The following is a 19,730-nucleotide window of genomic DNA, read 5'->3' on the forward strand; positions in this document are numbered from 1 at the left end:
CCCTCAAGGTGGACATGCATATTTTGTGTTTCTAATAAAATGGCTAGTGAGAAGGTGCTGCTTATAGAAGAGTTTGCAGAACTGTGAACTTAAACACCAGTAGTATAGTAACTTTTGCAGTGCCTGCTTTATCAAGCTTTTCCTGTTCAGGGAGGTTAAAAAAGGGAAAGTGAACAGTCTAATGAGTTGTGTGTTTATGTTAGTGTACATAAGAGCATAACATAGCCAGGGTTTATTGTTCATGGATTATCTCCATAGAAACGACTGCTGTGTCTGTAAAATGTGCAAGGCTAGTGAAAGCCCCTTCAGGTACACTACAGGCAGAGAGAAGCTGAGCTGCAGAAGCACTGCAGTGAAGGCCAACTGCTAGAGCGAAAAACATGGTGCTCATGCAGCAAACAAAATGGAGTAATACAGCGAGCAGAGAGGAAGTGGAAGACTTTTTTGCCCATCTGTAGCTTAATTAAGTCCCCTGTTCAGATCCAGGCCAGTGGTTAGAGTTTGTTGTGTTTTCGCTATATTTTAACCATATGGTAGTGACAGGCTGAAAATCTGACTACGGAACGGCACCCAGAGGTTTCCTGCATTAAACCTCTTGTTGAGATCTCTTGATACTTACTTGAGAGCAATTCTACATAAGACATTTTTGACTGTTGCTCACAGAGGCAGCGAATTTGTAGTGAGGACAATTGCCACTCTGATGTTTTCTGGGTTTGTCAGACAGTAAAGGGTACTTCTGAGCAAGCCCAAAATAAAAGGCTTTCTATGGTACTTTGGTGCAGAATCATAGTTTGTAAGTGTCTAATTGTTTTTATACACAAAATGCACTAATTTTGAAGACACAAAACATCATAAATGTTTAACACTGCTGTCACATTTTTCTAACAGTACCTTATGTACATTCATGGCATCAGTTAGCACAAACCGCTTTACTCAGCTAGTAAGCTGATCAGTTTGCCAGCCAATCACCATCCAGTAACAGTACTGCTAGCATTCTACTCCCCAAAATCTGTTTTTTTTGGAAATAAGAAAAAAGGAATATGTTTTAAAAAGTTCTTACATAAATGGCTAGAAACATGTTTAATTTTTGTTTTTAGCCCATTCATTTTTGTTTTAGATCCATTAATTGTTTAAAAGTTTTGCGGTCGTGCTTTTGATATAATCCAAGGAAGCGGCCAGGTTGCCCTTGAATGTTCTGGTTTGGACATTGCCCCTAGTTCACATGTTCACATTATGTGCAGGTATGTTGGCAGATGACTGTGTGAATGACTGTGCACCACACCTGAATATGTTGGCAGATACACAGACACAGAAATATAATTCGACCTTACCTCCTGCAGGCGTTATTTGGCCCATGAATACAAGGTTAGAGCAAGCACATGTTATTAAGTAAGTCTTATAGGGCTGTCACTGCATGTTAGTTATTGAATAATGTACTTATTAATTAATTAATTATTTTTTATTGATAATTGTACAGTTTTTGTCCAAACAATATAAAATTGGTTAAACAATAACAAACCATGCATGGTTCCAAATTAATAAATGACAAATTATTTATTAAAAAAAAAAGCTCCAAAAAACTTCATGTTTTGTTTTTAACCCTTTAAGGCACACACGTGATCTAACAGTGTCAAAAATTTGTACATTTTTATTTAGTTTGTGCCATAAACAAATCAATAATAAGTGCTTACTGATCCGAACTCGGGAAAAATAGTCTTTTGTACGGTGATAGAAAACATGGTAGCACACAGATAGCTTTGATTCTACACACTTAGACATTTCACTATGTCCACTATATACATGCACATGCCGTAACTCCTCTGCTGGCAAATTTAGACAAGTTTTGGGAGCTTCAGAATGGATCACCTTTGAGACACTTGGTTCGACAACGTTATCTGTAAGAGAGGCCAGAAGGAGAATTAAAAAATATACATTATCACAATGCAAATTTTCAAATAATCACTACCAATTCACTAAGGTCAGTTTTAATTAATGATATTTTTTCTGTTAATTGAGTTTTCTTGATTAATTGAGTTCAATGAAGTAATCGTGATATCCTTAAACTCTTGTGTTACTAGATTACAGAATTCCATGCACATGAGTACAAAGCTTTGGCTGGGGTCACTGTGAGCACTCTTCCTTTTTAGCGGATCTTCACCGCCCCCTCACTCACAGCACTGTCCTGTCCTTCGCCGGAGCCTCAGCCACATTTTCACACACGGACAGAGGCTTCCCGTGGATGCTGTGCCATGCTTAATTAGAGCAGAGCCCCAGGAGAGCTGGCCACAGAGAGGGGGCTCAGGGGACACACACTGTGCCGTGCCCCCGGTGATGGGGTTTCCCGCTCCACAACGACAGTTGCCACAGCGAGGGTTACCGTGGCGCTGTAGCCCCTGGATGCTGTGTGGGCGAGAGCAAGCAAGTGACACAGACAGGAAGTGACGGCTGAGTGGGTGGGAGGGACGTGCTAGTTATAACGATACACACACATATCTTCACACTGAGCGTGTGTATGTATAATGGTGAGCACACACTCACACACTCCTGATCTCGCCTTTTTACATGCAAACTCACATACAACACATGAACATGTGCAGATAATCACACTGGGCCTGCTGTGAGCCTGTAGTTACTGTCATACAGAGTACCATAGGAGCTGTAGCACAAGCATTTTAAGATAACAGAGAAGACATACAGGGAAGTTTTCAGGTTAGAAAATAATGAAAGTAAGCAAATGATCATCTGGACTGTTTATCATTTGAGGTGAGGTTATGGGTAAATTAATAGAAATCTAATGCGGACGTGCTGTTGGTATTATTGTTTAATGTTTTCTTACACTGAATGATTAAGGCTCTATAAGGATGTGGCACTTCAGTTGCTCCAGCAAGGTCTGATGATTCTGTGTTTTTCTTTATGTACAAAATGCAGTTTTACCCATTTGCTTGTACTCTTAAATTAATGTTTGAGCAAAAATCATAGTGGTAAATTAAAAATTTCAAATTTCTTATGTCACACATTCCTCTCCAAAAGCACAATTACTGGTTCACATGGTTGGGAGGGTTACTTTATAAAACGTATTCAGGCACAGATTTCAGGTTACTTTTTAAAAGTGAAATCTGTAAATTTATCCAGAGGATATCTAAGTAATGTAATCTGACTGCTTCCCTTTACTTTTGAATTAGTTGACTTTTAAAGTCACATAATTAAATAAAAACAAGTTAAAAACAGAATTTAACAAGACTTCGTTAAACAAGGCAATCAGCATTATTTTATGAAAAAAATGATGTAGATGATACATAATTGTCTGTGCTTTATGTGTACTATGTATACCACATTTGAATATGTCATAATAACTTGGTGGAGTTCATCAAGTATTGAAATACAGCGTGTATAGACTGGAAAAAAAGAAAAAACGGCAGTAAAGCATGTATTAATGTTTTTGTTTTATTAAACGTGTGAAATATTCAGAGGGGTGTTTTAACTTCGGTTTAATGCCGGTGGTGACATTATTTATTTATCACTTTATTTGTTTGTTTGTTTATTTGTTGCTTTGCCATGGATTTTATTAGGGTAGTGACATTGGGACACATCCATTTTTGAAAAGCAAAGGTAGCGTGGAGGTTTTTACTGCCTTGTTCAGGAGACAAAACTTTGCGCGTTTTGAAGAAGTCTGATGTCTGTAGCTCGGTTTGAGTTGCTGTGGGAGATGCTAGCACCATACCTAATTAAGCACAGGACATACTAATTCCTTTCTACGTCTGTTACAAGTTCCTGAGACACAACCAAATGCTCATTACATAGAGACAACCAATAGGTTGAGTGAGTTCATGTTGCTGGTGAAAGTTTGCTGAAATTGAACAGATGGTAAATGAATTAATGTTGCATTTTCATTGTCTAAAAAATCGTGCTCTGTACAAGATATCATCAGTTATACATGGTTTGAATACATTTATTGACGTCCGAATAAACCACCTAAATTATACTCTGTGTTTAAAGGCATTAAAAGTTCTGCAAGTAATCCTGTTTTATATTGTATCTGTAAGATAATTACTGTCTTTTTTCTGTAACTGTAAGAGTTACCCTTTTTGTATCCTGATTATGTAACAGTGTTATATGTATTTTGTTACTGCTTTATATTCAAAATGCCTGCATACTTCTCAATTTATCTCCAGTAATCCTAGAATTGTGGTACCGCACAGAATAAAATATTCATCTTATAAGGAATTAAATGTATTTAGGCAATTAAAAAAGTACTTAAAGGAAACATAACCATGTGCTCTCCATCTATGGACTTTTGTGACATACTGTGATCAATAGCACTCCAGTTTAATGACCTGGCCTAATTAAGTTATAAATTAAACTCTGTATTGCCCTTTCACCTCTCAGGAAACATCAGACATCTTACCTCCGTTTAAATTAAAGGGTGACCTTTGGTAACCCCAGTTGTGTTGTAAACAGCTGTGTGAAAACCTTTATTGGAATGGATTTGTTGTCCACTGGAAGTATATGAGATATTCTTTGAAGAGCAGTAATGGGACAACAAGAATTAATGTAACTGTGTGTATCTGTATATGATTTGTAGTTGGATAATCTGGATGAGCAGGCAGCTCAGATCCGGAGGGAGCTGGATGGACGTCTGCAGATGGCTGATCAGATTGCCAGGGTGAGTTTCATTTTCTGATCAGTCACACACCTTAGATACTCACACAGCAGAGTGTGAATTTTATCTGCATGCGCTGTAAGCCTGAGAATTACTGATGCTGACACTTGTTTAAAACTGTTGTGTGGAACTTGGTAGCTGTGGCATAGTGACATCTTTATTCTAACATTTCTTCCTGCCTTTCTCTAAACAACAGGCGGGCAAGTTTCCCAAGTTTGTGTCTAAGGAGATGGAGGCCATGTACATTGAGGAGCTAAAGTCATCAGTAAACCAGCTGATGGCTAATTTGGAAAGCATGCCTGTGTCCAAGGGAGGCGAGTTCAAACTTCAGAAGCTGAAGAGAGGACACAACACCTCCATTATTGACATGGGCCAGGAGGATGAGAATCAGCTGTCCAAATCAGACGTCGTTCTCTCCTTCACTCTTGAGGTACAGGTTGACTGATTGTCATTAGTTTGAGTCATAAAAATGAACAAATCTACTCAATGTCTGGACTGCACTGAGAAGTCAGGAACAAAATATGTGTTCTTCTCACTGTATTCTTTTAACCAACATATTAACACTTTTTTTAAATGCAATACATTTTGCTACAATTCACTGCATTTGTTCTTCACTACATTTATTTTAAGGTTATGTAGTGTTTTTACAGGCAAAAAGCACACTTACTGCCAAAATTAATAGTTTTAAACGGTAGTGTATATATTATTTTTATATATCGCTGCTGTTGGAGCAAAACTTGGTATCTCCTTTTTTTTTACATTTTTACATAATTTGAAAACACCAGCTGGCCTTTACATTGTGTGATCAATGGACCAATAGAAATGCTCCAAAGTATTTAGGAAAAATCATTTTTACACGAACATCCAATATAAATTTGAATTTTTTTCTCTTAACTCTAAAATGACCATTTTGGTGGTAGGAAGTTTTGTACTAGCCGCAGTGATATAAAGTCGTATGCACAAGTTTGAACACTCCTTGTCAAATTACACATTTTGTTGATTTTCTAAGTGAAAATAAGTAACACGTCATGTACAGGGAACAAACTTTTCTGTGATTTGTGGTGCACAATTTCTGCATATTTAAGTTTAACAGTTGGGGAAAAAACATAAACAGAAAGCCTAAAATATAAAATGTGCCGTAACACTTACACAGGCCACATTTTATGTGTGTATGTGTGTGTATTTTTTATATGTAATATATAAAAAATAGCACTCTCCCATGCAGGTTTTGCAAAGTAATTCAGTACACTAAAATAACATTGAAATACTATGAAATGGGAACAGTTAACATACACACACAGTCACAGTCTTTATCCAATAAACGGTATAGGGACAGAACTGTTACCCATTTACAGAGAGCCCTCTTTATGCAGGGCCTAACAGCATTGTCACTCTGTGTCACTGTCAGGAGCCTTTTTATAGAAATATTGTGTTACTCATTGCCTACAACTCTGCTTTTCTGCTTGACAGCACTAATTTGTCAGGAAGGATCAGCTAAATGTGCTTTTAATGTTTTTGCCATTATGTTCCATGTCATTCAGACACATCAGGGAACATGATTCACTGTTTTGCCTTTTATTTGGAGCTCTAACATTTGATTTACAAGTACAAATGAATATTGGCTGTGATGGGTGCATATGTATATTAGCAGAATGTTTTTGCATAAGTATTATGCTGTGTTTAAAAATCCAGCACTTTGCTTCATTTACACAAAATGCCCTCTGAAAGTTTTAAGGTTTGTCTCTCCTTATTAGAAATTCATGAGAGGCTGCTGATGATAGAGAATCTGAGAATCTGAGAAAGTGCTAGATGTAGCTAGCAGCTCCAGTGTTATTTTGACATGTGTGAGGCTTCAGGATTCTCTAGATTTCCACGCTTCCCTGTTAAATAAATTGCAGACGTACTGCATTGTGAGTAGACAGGGCTGCAGTATATTAAAAAGAGTAATACTGCATTTTTGATGAATTATCATGGAGAATATTGAATACCCTGAAGAACTCTATCACCCAAAAGTTTTTGCTATAATTACAACATCTTGTGCTAACTTGTCCTCTTTGCTCTTCATTATAATACTGCAGGGCAATAGTCATTACTCTACCTGGCAAAGCAGTGGTTTATGGATTTGAGAAGCAGAATTGAGTCTTGGATGTCTGTTTTGTGTTAGTGCTCTGGTTTTATGGGTGCTGCTGGGGGTGTGAGGATTGATTTTTGTTGAGTTGCTTTCAACAGTGAAGTGAACAACACATAATCAGTGCAACAGAGTGAAGATCTTGTAAATGAAAGATGCTACATAAAAAGTGCCCAACAAAACCTCTACAAATCTCATTCATTGAATGATTCAGATGTGTCAGACCTACATGATTCCCACATTAATACATTGTGTATATGTTTTGTATCCTATAAAATATATAAATATGTCAAGATAGTTGTGTTTTAGTTTATTTACTTGCCAATAACTATATAGTGTAATATGTTTTATTCATATGTGAATTTATGTAAACATTTGAATCAAGTAAATTCAATGCTTTTTTCCGGAAGACTCTCATTGCACTGAATAAAGGCACTCTCAAACCTGTCTTTTTTGGTACAGACAAATCAAACTTTTTCTTTAGTTAATTTAATTTGATGTGTGAACACCCATATTCAGGTGTGCACCAAACAACTGAACCATTGACCAGCAAAAACATGGGTTTCTCCCTGATGTTTTTTGGTCCAGACCTACCAAACGTTTTCTACAGTTTGGTTCATTTCGGCAGGTGTAAACACTCCACCTGTGCTGTGTTGTGCACTAGACAAATGAACCATGGACTGCCAAAAATCTAGTGTTACAATGGTTTGCTCTAAATGAAGGAATTCCACACCAGAGCATGCTTTTCTCTTCTCCTAGCAACACATCACAAGCTGCCACTAGTAATGACAGCTGAGCAATAAAATAATAGCAAAGCAGTGCATTTGGCATATGGATCACAGAACATATTGTTATCTAGGCATCACTAACCAAGCTGGTTAAATTGAGATCAACAAACTGTACAATCATAAAGATGCAGAAATCATTTAAGGTTTTTTTTTATTGTTTTGTTTATGATTCACGTATGTTAAGCGTTTTTTGGCAATACTAAACAGGGGTATAAAATAATTTTTTATCGAGAGGATTAGTGAGAAATATAACTGGATTTTATGCAGTTATAGGCTAGTAAAAGTTAAAAAATATAGTTTTTTTGGCTCTATTGTGAAAGTAATAGACTGCTTGTATTCCGGCCAAATTTCTAACCAATCAAAGAGTACCCACATGTGTAATTTGGTTCATTTTAGATTGCGTGAACTGCACCAAATAAAAGAGAAACAGTGTCAGAGTAATGCAAACTCCAGTTTGGACATTAGAAAACAAACTAGGTGTTAAAATAACCTCAGTCCACTTCTAAGTGAACTCTGGTTCAGTTATTATGGGTGGGAATGCATTATGGGTGGGAATGCATTTTTGTGATGGTCTGCCCCCAAATCAGACCATGCTTTCCTCTTCTAGCAGCATGCCTGCACTATGCTGTCTGTGTAATTTGCCTGCTTTAATATTCTTAAAAGACCCTTGTGTTGTTCTTACAGCATGTGCTGTGGTTAATAATGTTAGATAAGTAATAAAATAATAGTGAAGCAAAGCATTTGATTTTGGCACATAGGACACAGAATGCATTTTTGGCCAAGCATAAACAAATGAAACAGATACAGTGACACAAAAACATAAACTCTGGTGTCTTTATGAACAAGGTTTGAAAACAGTCTAAAGCACCAGATTGTGAAATAAATGTTCTCACTTTGGTATTACAGTTTACAGAAGCCTTTACAGAAGTATTTTTGAAAAGAATCTCTATGAACTAGTTCAACCGGACATCAAAAAAGGATAACCTAAAGAACTCTAAGGAAACCAGATCATTAACAAAACTGAAGTATTACTGAATAATAACTAGTTAAGGATGGCTATTCTGAAGTGTTCATGATAACTGCTGTGCAGCCTGTTTGGCTGATGGTGTTAAAAGTTCTATCTTAATGGTTTCTAACAGCTCATTATTATGTATTGCTGTTAAATGTGTTAAATGTGGTCCTGTGCAGGTGGTGATCATGGAGGTGCAGGGGCTGAAATCTCTGGCTCCAAACCGCATTGTGTACTGCACCATGGAGGTGGAGGGAGGAGAGAAACTCCAGACTGACCAGGCTGAGGCCTCCAAACCAACGTAAGTCTTGCGTACTCCTATCTCTGTTGTCTGTGTATTGTTATTCTGACTTCTGTACCAACTGAGAAGGACTATTTCAGCAGTGCATTTTGTATGTTTCAGTCTGAAACTGCTGCTGATATTTAAACAGTCTTCATGCATTTAAAATGGCATCATCAAATCCAGAGTATATTTAATACATTTTGACTCCTTAAAGCCCAAGTCTTTATGTGGACCCACACTTCAGTCTCTCACTTTCATAACTACATAACATTAATATTAGTTTATTAGCAGGAAATTAAATAATTGAGCAGAATCATTGATAGCAGGTCTTTAGAAATAAAGATGTCAGCTGGAATCAAAAGGGATTTTTTTTAAAGAAATGCCGTAGAAGATGCCACTTTTGGTTCCTTAAAGACTTTTTCAATGGATACTTCTTTAGTAAACCATTTTTGTAAAAGAGTAATGTAAGTGTGAAGGACCTATTTAAAGTTTAAAGAACTTCCATGTCATGTGAAGCTTCTTTGTCAACAACATGTTTTTTGGGTAATGCTGTACTGTGGGGTGTGTTCATAAGGCTACATCACACCTGCATAAGCTTTTCATGATCACTGACATAAACCAGCGTAAACATTTATGAAGCTGTATCTCAATAGGTGTTGTCTGTCATAAAGGCTTCTTTTTTCAACTTTGACATCAAGTTGACCAAACACCTGTGTCAAGTGTCATCATTTTTTGCTGACATTGGCTTGTATTGTGACACTTTTTGGGTGAAATAATATAGCATATCGTAACAACTGTAGGTTAATGTATATCACAGTGAAATAATGGTCATGATGTGACATAGCTTAAATCTGGTTAAGTGAGACTCTTTACCTAAGGGCCACAGAAAATGCTCACATCTTCAAGCGTCTGACACATATATATAGCTATATCATATTATCAGCGTTATGACACTGTGATAAACGCTGAACTACAAAGTCTGTCATTTCACACTGTCTGTCATTTCAAGTGTCATCAATCTAATGTCATAAAAAAAATCACGACATAGATGTTGTATCAACTTGACATCTATGTCATTAATGATCAATTATACCTATTGGAATAAGTGTTTATAAATGTTTACGTAGGTGTTGTGTAGCCTTATTAACAATGTTTTACAATAAAAATACCATTTGTGCTTTGAAACTATATGTCCAAGCCAAAGATCATTTAAGAAACTTTGCTTTAAAGAATGTAAGAATAATAATCCAAACCAAATAAATAACCCGCAGATTAAGAGACTGAATACATCATAAATCATTAAGTCATGAACACTAAAGTCCTTTGAAAAACATTTCAAAACACTGCTGCTACTCCAGTGGAGGTGAGTGAACATCACTGCAGCGCTGCTTCAGGTGCTGTGTGTTCCAGCCTGCACTCATTTGGACACACAGAGGCAGAGGCTCTGGGGAGGAGCACATGATTTTGAGCTATTTTTGGGCCCCCTCTTCCGTCACTGGATCAGGTGCCAATTTATAATGAACTAAAGAGGGGGAGGGGAAAAGGGGGGTAGGGGAGGGTAAGGCAGAGAGAGTGTGAGAGAGAGAGAACGGGAGAATGAAAGGGAGCACAGCCTCTGTTTCCCCTCACAAGTGCAGTCAGCTGTGGAGAAACTGATTAGAAACGTGGAGAGAGAGAGTGAGAAAAGAGAGGGAGAGAAAGGAAAAAGCGGGAACAGGAAAGGGAAGGAGCGAGAGAGTGAAAATGAGAGAGCCTCCAGCGCTCAAGCACTGAAGAATAATGACATCACAGGAGAATTAGCGTGATCCATCATTGCACATGCAACGCATAGTTTCACATACAATTGACTGACTGTCTGCTTCAAACTCAAGCTTAACCCAAAACACATTTGTGGATGTTGTACCATCGGGATGCTGTAAATATAATGTCTTTCTGCCCATCCCTGGATGCACAAGGTCACCTTCATGCTCTGCGTCATTGGTGACAAAACCCAGCATGAAGCGGCAGCAAGGACACTCTCTCCTCTACTCCTCCCTTTCACCCCCTCTTTCTCTGTCTTTTCCTCTGTGTCTCCTCTCTGTCCTCCCCTTTTTTTGCTTTACAACTTTCTATTTCTCTCCTCTGCCCTGTTCCCGAAGGAGTGACAGATGTATGCCTGCAGCCTTCATAGAAAGGTTCGCGATAACTATCAGAATCAGTAAAGTAAGACAGAACTAGAAAGAGTGTTTTTCACTAAGCCATTTGTATCACACACACTTACACACAGCACAGAAGCACAGACACATGCACGAGTGCAGTGTTCAGTGATGCGTGCCGTAGTGCAGTGTCAGCACCCTCTCTGGCGTTTGCCCTTAGCGCTGTCAGAATGCTAACCGCCTCATCGCCGTGGGAACCAAACATGCTGGACCAGGAAGGAACCACCTGACCAGCTGCAACCTGGCTCCATTCATTCTCACAGGCCTCAGTGATTCAGTGGAGGTGACTTCTTCTGAAGCACCTCACGTCGGCCCAGCTGTGGTGCTTAATATTTTAATCTCATAAGTTTTAACCCTAGGTTTATTATTCAGTTATTAATTTTAAAGGGGCCATTTCATAGAATATTGAGCTTTTCAGAGCTTTTCACTTTTTTTATAGATTAACAAAAACCTGTTTGGATGTCATTGTTTTTCTGGTCACAAAACAAACACTAAAATATATATATATATATATATATATATATATATATATATATATATATATATATATATATACACACATTCAGCCTGCAGCACTGAATATTCCTCGCTTTTTTGAATAAAGAAAACTTGAAATAATATGTAAAAATTATGTTTCAAAACATTCACTACATAGTCCATACAGTCCATAAATGGAGACAATGCTGCAAAAACGGCCCATTTTGAATTTATTGTTTTAATTATGTCATTAAAACAAATTCATCTACTTATCTACTACCTATTCAGCCTACAGCAGTTTAGCCCCACCCATTCCTATTTTGGGTCTAAGGAATGTTTCTGCTTTGACATGAAAAAAGAATGATGACCATTTTCGGTACATAAGCACACAAATGTTATAAATGAACCACAGAGAAGTAAGATACAAATAAATGTAGGATATGGACTCTTTAACGCTTATGTCCAGTAATTCGTGAATTATTCAGTAACTACAATAAAACTAATATGTAAGGTAAGCAGTTAGTAGAGTGAGGTACGGATGTCTTGGGGTTGAAGTATGGCTGTTTATTATTTAGCCTCACTGTCTTGCCAGTTATGTTGTTTATCAGTTGTACTTAGTCACCTTTTACAACCACCCAAACACTAGTGCTCTTTAATCTTTTAATTTTACGATGGCTTTTTGTGAGCTCGTTTATGGACTCTGACCAATTGAGTTACTGTCATGCCCCCATGTGGTTAGAAGTGAGAGTGGTGGTATTGTCTTCACTGGCTGCACTCCCCCATCCTGAGTCTAAATTTGTCACTCTCACACTGCTCAGAGACACAGTTTTTTTTCTGCATACAGATAAAACACAATACGCACACACTCGGTCTCTCCCTCTTGCACTCTCTCAGTCTCATTTGACTGCTGTCTCTGACACGTGCAGCCTGTTTCCACGGCAGCAGATGTTGTCACGTGTTCCTGTCTTTACTAGGCTGGTGCTGCCTCTCACTGAGACTGTGTATGTATATGTGATTACAGACTGAATGATGGATGCTTAAGGTGAACATGTCTTAGTACATCACCAGTGTTTAAACTGAAAGTGTTTCAGTCCTACAAGAGTAACATTGAGTCTGCAGAAGTTAATTGATACTGCAGCACTGAGTGATTTTCATTTTGTCTTAACCCCTAAAAATCCCAGGCTTATTACATACTAAGGCTTGTTATTCAGTAGCTAGAGGGACTTCAATGCAAGCAAGTTGAGCTATTCTTAGGTTATAGAATGTGTAATAAAACTGCCCATGGCCATGTAAGGGGTTAATATAAAGTTTTGTGCAAAAGTTAGTGACCATCTTTTATTGATTTAATTTCCAATATGGACAAGTTATTAATTTTTAGGACATATTTATGAGGAGATTAGATATAAAAACAACCCTTGCATAGGAAGGGGAACAAAAAGGAAAAAACAAATGTTTACCAAACTGAAGTAGAAAAGGATCAAATGACCCCTAACAGTCATGCAAGGCCTGGTAGACCACCAAAACTGTCTTCGTCAGATAAACAGTAGTCAAAGCTTTCATCTTTGAGAGATGAGAGAAAACCAAGCTCCACTCCTTCTTCAGATGTGAAAAAAATGCACAGGTGTTTCTGTCCATCCTTCCACTGTGAAAAGACAACTCAACACTATAAAGGGCATATGGTTGTTCAGAAGCCATTACAGAGAAAAGGAAATAGATAAAAAGGAAGAACATCAAACAAAGAAGCTGCTGGTGTTCTCAGAACAATGGACTGGCCACCCCACTACCCAGACCTCAACATTACTGAATGTGTTGGAATCACTTGGATTGTGAGAAGGAGAAATGCAACCATCTTGTAAAACTGAACTTTAGAGATAAAGAAAAATATCCCTGCACATTTCTTTGAAAACCTGAAAGCAAGTGTCCTGAAAAGAAGGGAAACTGTAATGAAATCAAAGATTGCACACACTAAATACTTGATAATGTTATATTTTTTTAGTTGTTGAGGGTTCTGGGTGTTCTGTTAAATATATGTTTTCTGCTTGAAAAATGAATAACTTTATATATATATATTGACTGAGAATTAAAGTGAAATCTTGGTTTCTGACTTGCACAGTACTGTATGTGTTTGTTAGTGTGTGATTTTTATTTATTTATTTTTTTTACCTTGTCTGCATGTGCATTTCAGCCTAATATTTCTTTCATAAGGCCGTCGATTGAAATGCACTGTAGGTACTGCATACTATAGCAGTACCAGCATTTCAAAGGACAGTACATGTTTCTCTCTCTCTCCTTCTTTTTTACATTGACTTTCTTCTTTGCAGTGTCTCTCTCTCTCTCTCTCTCTCTCTCTCTCTCTCTCTCTCTCTCTCACACACACAACTGCTCCTCATTGTTTTCCTCCCCTTATGATTGCTTCACCCGGAATGATGATATATATCTGTGAGGGGGAGAAGAGAGCATGTAGAATGAGGATAGATCTGTGAGGGGGAGAAGAGAGCATGTAGAATGGAAATATCTGGAGGTGGAGAGCAGATAGGGAGAAAGATCAACTAGGGGACCTAGATATCCCAGGAAAAGAGCAGGGAAGATGGGGAGGGCATTGAGAGAGTGGATTATCTGCTTTGTGTGGATATTCTGAAGTGAAATATAAATGAGTGAAAACAAATCATGGAAAGGATTTTTGTATATTTTTCTTTGCTTATTAGATCGTAATGTATTAAGCATTAAGCCTGTCATAATCATGAAATTTTAGCTGATGAGTAATTACCATATAAAGAATTGCATTTATCTTTTTTTATCCATTTCATGTTATAGCACCCAGTTAACTGTGGAAAATGTTCATGGTCAGCTTAAATAATTGATATCATCTTAAATAATGACACAGGCCTAGTAAGCATATGTAATAATCACCCGTATTAATCATATTTATATGCTTAAAGGGCCAGTACCATGTAAAACCTGTTTAAAATTCCCCCTGCTTTTTCGGAGTAAAAGTATTTCATATGGTATGTAAATAATGTTTTCAGTCTCAAAACCTACCATTTACCACCAGTCCATACAGACCAGAAAAGCAGCCTGTTTTGAATTAAGTGTTTCTTATGATGTCATGAAAAAAAATCAACATTTACATATAACCTTCTATTCAGCCTACAGTGGTTTAGCTCTGCCCATTTGTGCTAAAGTTATAAGGAGTGTTTCAGCCTGAATTATTTTTGAATGAGGCATAAAACAGTGCAGCCAATCAGAACAGAGATCATTTACATATATCTGTCTTAAACTATTTAATTTTAAGGGATAATAAGGGTTGAAAAATAGTTATGTAAACATGAATTATGACTGGTTTTGGAACTTAAAACCATACAAACGTCAAGTGGACCCAAGATTCACAATGCAAGAAAAATTAAGGATACATTTCATACATATTGATGATAATGGTAATAACATTATCTTCTTTGGCTTGAATATAAAATCTTACATAATCCACTGTACCTCACAGGTTTGTTCCTGAAATTCTTGATTTGACCTAATCAGTCCTTTGCTGTTGAACGATTTAGTAAACACTCCAGTCTAAAGATGAAATGCCAGTTTGCTCATTTGTCTGTAGCATGATAACTCGACACAAGTAGACAATGTGATTGGATTTGTGTGTATGTTACAGATGGGGGACTCAAGGAGACTTCACGACTACACACCCTCTGCCTGCAGTCAAAGTCAAACTGTTCACTGAGAGTACAGGAGTGCTGGCCCTGGAGGATAAGGAGCTGGGCAGGGTAAGGGTCTGCTTCTGCTTCATCTGCTTTACAGTTGTGTCCTTGTGCTTGGTGTGCTCCTGCTTTACTGAAATGGAAAGGTCTAATCATGCTCTCAGCCTGTGACATTCAACAAAAAACAGACAAAAACTGTACTATAAATTATAAATATCCCTTAAATGTAGGGAACATATCTAATATTTTTCATTACGACATTGCTCTAAGACTATTATAAAATCATTCAGTCTCTTTCTAGACATTAGTACTTACATAAAGAGATCTTTAATGACATTATCTTAGATTTACTTCTTTCAAGCATTATTTCTTGAAACAAGGCTTTGATCTGCCAGTGCAGGAAAAAATTCCGCTGAATAAAAATGTTTAAAACAAGTAAAATGTCTAGAAATAGGTTACATAACAGTATTCTTAAAACAACCTAATAATGAGAAAATAGATATTTTGCTTTCACTGGCTAAGATATAATTTTTTGCAATGAGCTGTATTTAGTATACACAAAATAATGTTGTCAGGTACTGTACTATTTCCTTTAATAAAATAAACATGCAAATTAATAAGAAAATCATAATTTATGAATGCAACATATACAAGTAATACAGATTAGTGAATACTCACTGTTGCAGGTAAATTACTCTCCTCAACACAGTGGGAATTTAAAAAGCAGTTAACTCTAAAGGCATTAGGCATGTAAACTTTTTTGTCTTGATAATGGCAATATCTAATTACAAATCAAGCTCTAGCAGGTAACTGTGTTGCTATAATATTCCCACTGTACATCATACAGAGTGTAATTACACCACCTGTCCGTTGGTTCTTAGCCATTTTGTTTCCCACTGACAACTCTCAGGGTGAATTAGAAAAATCAATAGTTATTCATTATTTAGAGGCAGATCCACAGATAACAGCTGTAACAGAATACTGTGGAGATATTGTGGTCTGTTGGAATTCGATATCTAAAATTTTAACCCTGGCTATTTTGTACATCGTACACAGAGAGGCCATTTCAGCAATTCTTCAGCTGCGATGGTTGAGTTCCTCTGTCTTGCTTTTCTTTTGGTGGGCAATAAGAAAAATGAAACTATCCGGCTGACATCACTCTGTCCTTTTTATGTTCCCTGCTGACACACACGCGCACACACACACACACAGTAGAAAGGTCTATCTCAGACTCAATTAACCTCCCTGTGGAGAGACAAGTCCAGTTCAACCTTTAAGTCTAAACTCTATTGTGACATTCAGTGCTATATGAAAAAGCCACAAGTGGAAATAACTTGAGCAAAATTGTGTTACGTGACTTTATGTTGTGTCTCCAGTGCTTTCTGAAGTTTGAAGTCTTAAGTAAGCCTTAGTATAAGTGAATGTTAAAACCTTCTTGTTTTCTGTGTTTAGAAGTGAAGCGTGTCATAGACTTGGCTAAAGTGAAGGTTTAGATTGTGAAAATGACCACAGGGGAAAAACAGGGGTGCTTTGCATCAATGGCACTGTGTGGCCTTGTTTATTCATAAGAGTATCAAATATTTGTTAAAATGGGACAAAATGGAAAGTGGATATTGTTAATATAGGACAAAATATACTTGGGCAGCTGTAACTATTCTTGAGGCTGCCTCCCAAGTATAGCCTATATAGGGGAATACAAATAATATGATGTAACAAAGATGAAAATCTGCATATTTTTTATTTTGTGTCACAAAGTACCATTTTGAATAAGCAAACATATGAATGTACTTCAAGCTGATACTTTGATGAAACAAATCAATAATAAGTGTTTATATAGTGATGTGAATTCCATTCTGAATGTGTATGCATGCACGTCCAGAAACTATAACAGTGCATCAAAAAATATCTCTGTTTGTGTCTGGCTGTCATTTACGAAATGACTATTAAGTATAAGTTATTCATTTTTCAGGAGCTATTTCTGAGGAAATTAGAGGTGAAAGTTAAAGGAAAGTCAGTGAATAAACAGGAGGAAATCCACCCAACTTCTAAGACTGGACTGGTGATGGTGGATGAATATCTTTGCAGATTTTTTTAAAGGAAGCTATAATAAAGGCAAAGGATGAACACACTAAATACTGAAAATATTATATTCACTTGTTCAGGTTTCTGTTTAATTTTCTGCTCATTTTCCTGACACTGAAAAAGGAATCATTGCATTTTGACTGGAAATAAATGGAAGAGTGGTCTCTGACTTTTTCACAGTACTATATGTTTAAATTAAATACATGACTAGTACATGACTAGCAAACACAGCTTTGAACACCCATACGCACGCAAAATCATAGTATTTTTTAATTAAAACACAGAAAAAGTTAACTTAATTGCAGAAAATATGTGTTTTAGTAATGACAGTTCTTAATGTTACACATTGATTTTCAGATTTTGGGACATATTTACTTCAAAACAATAGGATCTAACTGCTCACCATCTGACAGAGGGACAGAGATGGAGTCTCACTTTCCGCTCTAAAATTCAACTCTGGTCTAAATCTTTCAGTTTCACTTTAAAAGAAATCAGTTAAAAAAAAACAAAAAACGTTTAGTTAAAAAAATATTAGTATTATTTTCAGAAGTTGAAATTTAGGGGTTAGGGTTTGAGACAGCCACCTCCCTATAGAAAGTAAAGGAATGATGATTTGGTTTATATTTTGCTTATTACTATCTCAATTAATGCCTTGGATTTAACATAACATAATCTTTGTAAATATCTAAGATCTAAATACTTAATTGTTTTTTTTTAACAGTTTTTTAGTTTGGGTCCGCAGAATAATCCATATGATGATGTAGTGATATGAACCACAATATGACTCAGAAAGGTGCAGTTTCCACATATTTTTACAATGCCCAAGATGCCATGCCACTATGTCTCTACTCTAGCAGAAAAAAATATTGTGTTAAAGGGGACATTGAGTTCTGTATGTATTGCTGGAAAGACATTAGGTAGCATAGGTTTAAAGTCAATAGAAATGAACCAGTGATTGCAAAAACGAATAACTTATTTCAAGCCTATTTTTAAGTTAAATGGGTTCTGCAACATATTCAGCGTCAGCCCACATACCTCAACGTAAACTAATACAAGCGGCACGAATGCTGAAGTCTGACTAGACGCTGCCTTCTGCTTTTTGACCTTGCCTGCTGACAGGGCTGTGTGATGTGTTTCCTCTGAGGCTGAAGCAGGCAGCCATCTCAAAGCTCTTTAACTCTGCAAAGAGAAAGATTACGCCAACTCATCAGAGAAAGGGAGGGGGAGGGGGAGCTGGAGACCAGGGATGAAAGAGTGAGAAGAGAGACTGACAGAAAAAGACTACGTGAGAGAGAGAGGGAGAGAGAGAGGAAGCGCAAGAGAGAATGAGAAAGAAACTCGCTCCACTCTGATAAGGTGCCAGAGGAGCAGCAGCACATTCAGCCTCCCCATGCTCAGGGGGATGAGTGAAAATTAATTGAGTGTTGAAAATTTCTCCAAAAATGCTGACTGGCAAAAGTAATACATTCATATCGACTCCACTCACACCCACATCCATGGATATTCTCCCTCACTCTTGCAACCTGTTTATCCTTTTAGTAGTGCTGCATGCGTGAAAGCAACTTGGACAGAATATGGTAACATTTTGACTTTAGTGGTCAAAATCTCACTGTACTTAAAATTGTTGTCCTCTCTGTTTGGTCAATTAGGTTGTCCTTCACCCAACTCCTAACAGTCCAAAGCAGTCAGAGCTGCATAAGATGACCGTGACCAAGGCCTGCCCCGACCAAGACCTAAAGATCAAACTGGCTGTTCGCATGGACAAGCCTCAGAACATGAAGGCTTGCGGGTAAGGGTAGATTTGGTATATGATTTATTTATTTATTTATTTATTTTAGGGCTGTCAAATAATTGAAATAATGATATTTTTCCTATCAAAAAGCAGTTCATTTTGTCATAGCTATATCAGTCGTTAAAATAAGCTTCATCAGAATGCATTTATTATTTTTGATAAATCAGTTACATTATTCACACAGAGTTCACATTCCTGAACGTGATTTATATAAAATAAACACAGTTTCCAAATTACAACACCAGTGAGAGCAGTAGTGGTTGCATGTTTGAAACCAATGAGCGTATATATCATAGATACAGTCAGAGGTCTAAACTCCTCTTTGACTGTAGCCCCTCGCTCTTGTTCTCATTCATCCATTTGTACAGTGAGGGACCTCAAGGGGAACTGTAACTTTCCACTTTGCCTTTGCTCTTGCGTTTGCCAATTACAGCCTATATTTAAATGAGAGGTCTACAATTGTGGATTCTATCATAGTAACATACAGTGCATGAGCAGCTGGGCTTCAACCTGGACTCTTAAAGATGGTTCAGATAGCCAGACTAGGAAAATGTGTCAGTGGTGTTAAAAAAAATAGTGGGCTTATTTAAGAAATTAACACTTTATTAATCC

General features: G+C 37.1%; 1 protein-coding gene across 9 annotated transcripts in view; it reads left to right on the plus strand.

Annotated features, from left to right (window-relative positions):
- cadpsb (Ca2+-dependent activator protein for secretion b) overlaps positions 1-19,730 on the plus strand; it is a 102,027-nt gene that overhangs the window by 46,695 nt on the left and 35,602 nt on the right. For all 9 annotated transcript variants that reach the window (XM_036570954.1, XM_036570945.1, XM_036570947.1 and 6 more), the window contains exons 4-8: positions 4,583-4,663; positions 4,857-5,090; positions 8,765-8,886; positions 15,199-15,310; positions 18,976-19,115. In XM_036570954.1, coding sequence (XP_036426847.1) covers positions 4,583-4,663; positions 4,857-5,090; positions 8,765-8,886; positions 15,199-15,310; positions 18,976-19,115 — 689 coding nt within the window. The remainder of the gene's footprint in view (positions 1-4,582; positions 4,664-4,856; positions 5,091-8,764; positions 8,887-15,198; positions 15,311-18,975; positions 19,116-19,730) is intronic.

The sequence above is a fragment of the Colossoma macropomum genome, unplaced genomic scaffold (genome assembly GCF_904425465.1).
Source record: "Colossoma macropomum unplaced genomic scaffold, Colossoma_macropomum, whole genome shotgun sequence".
NCBI classification, from domain to species: domain Eukaryota; kingdom Metazoa; phylum Chordata; class Actinopteri; order Characiformes; family Serrasalmidae; genus Colossoma; species Colossoma macropomum.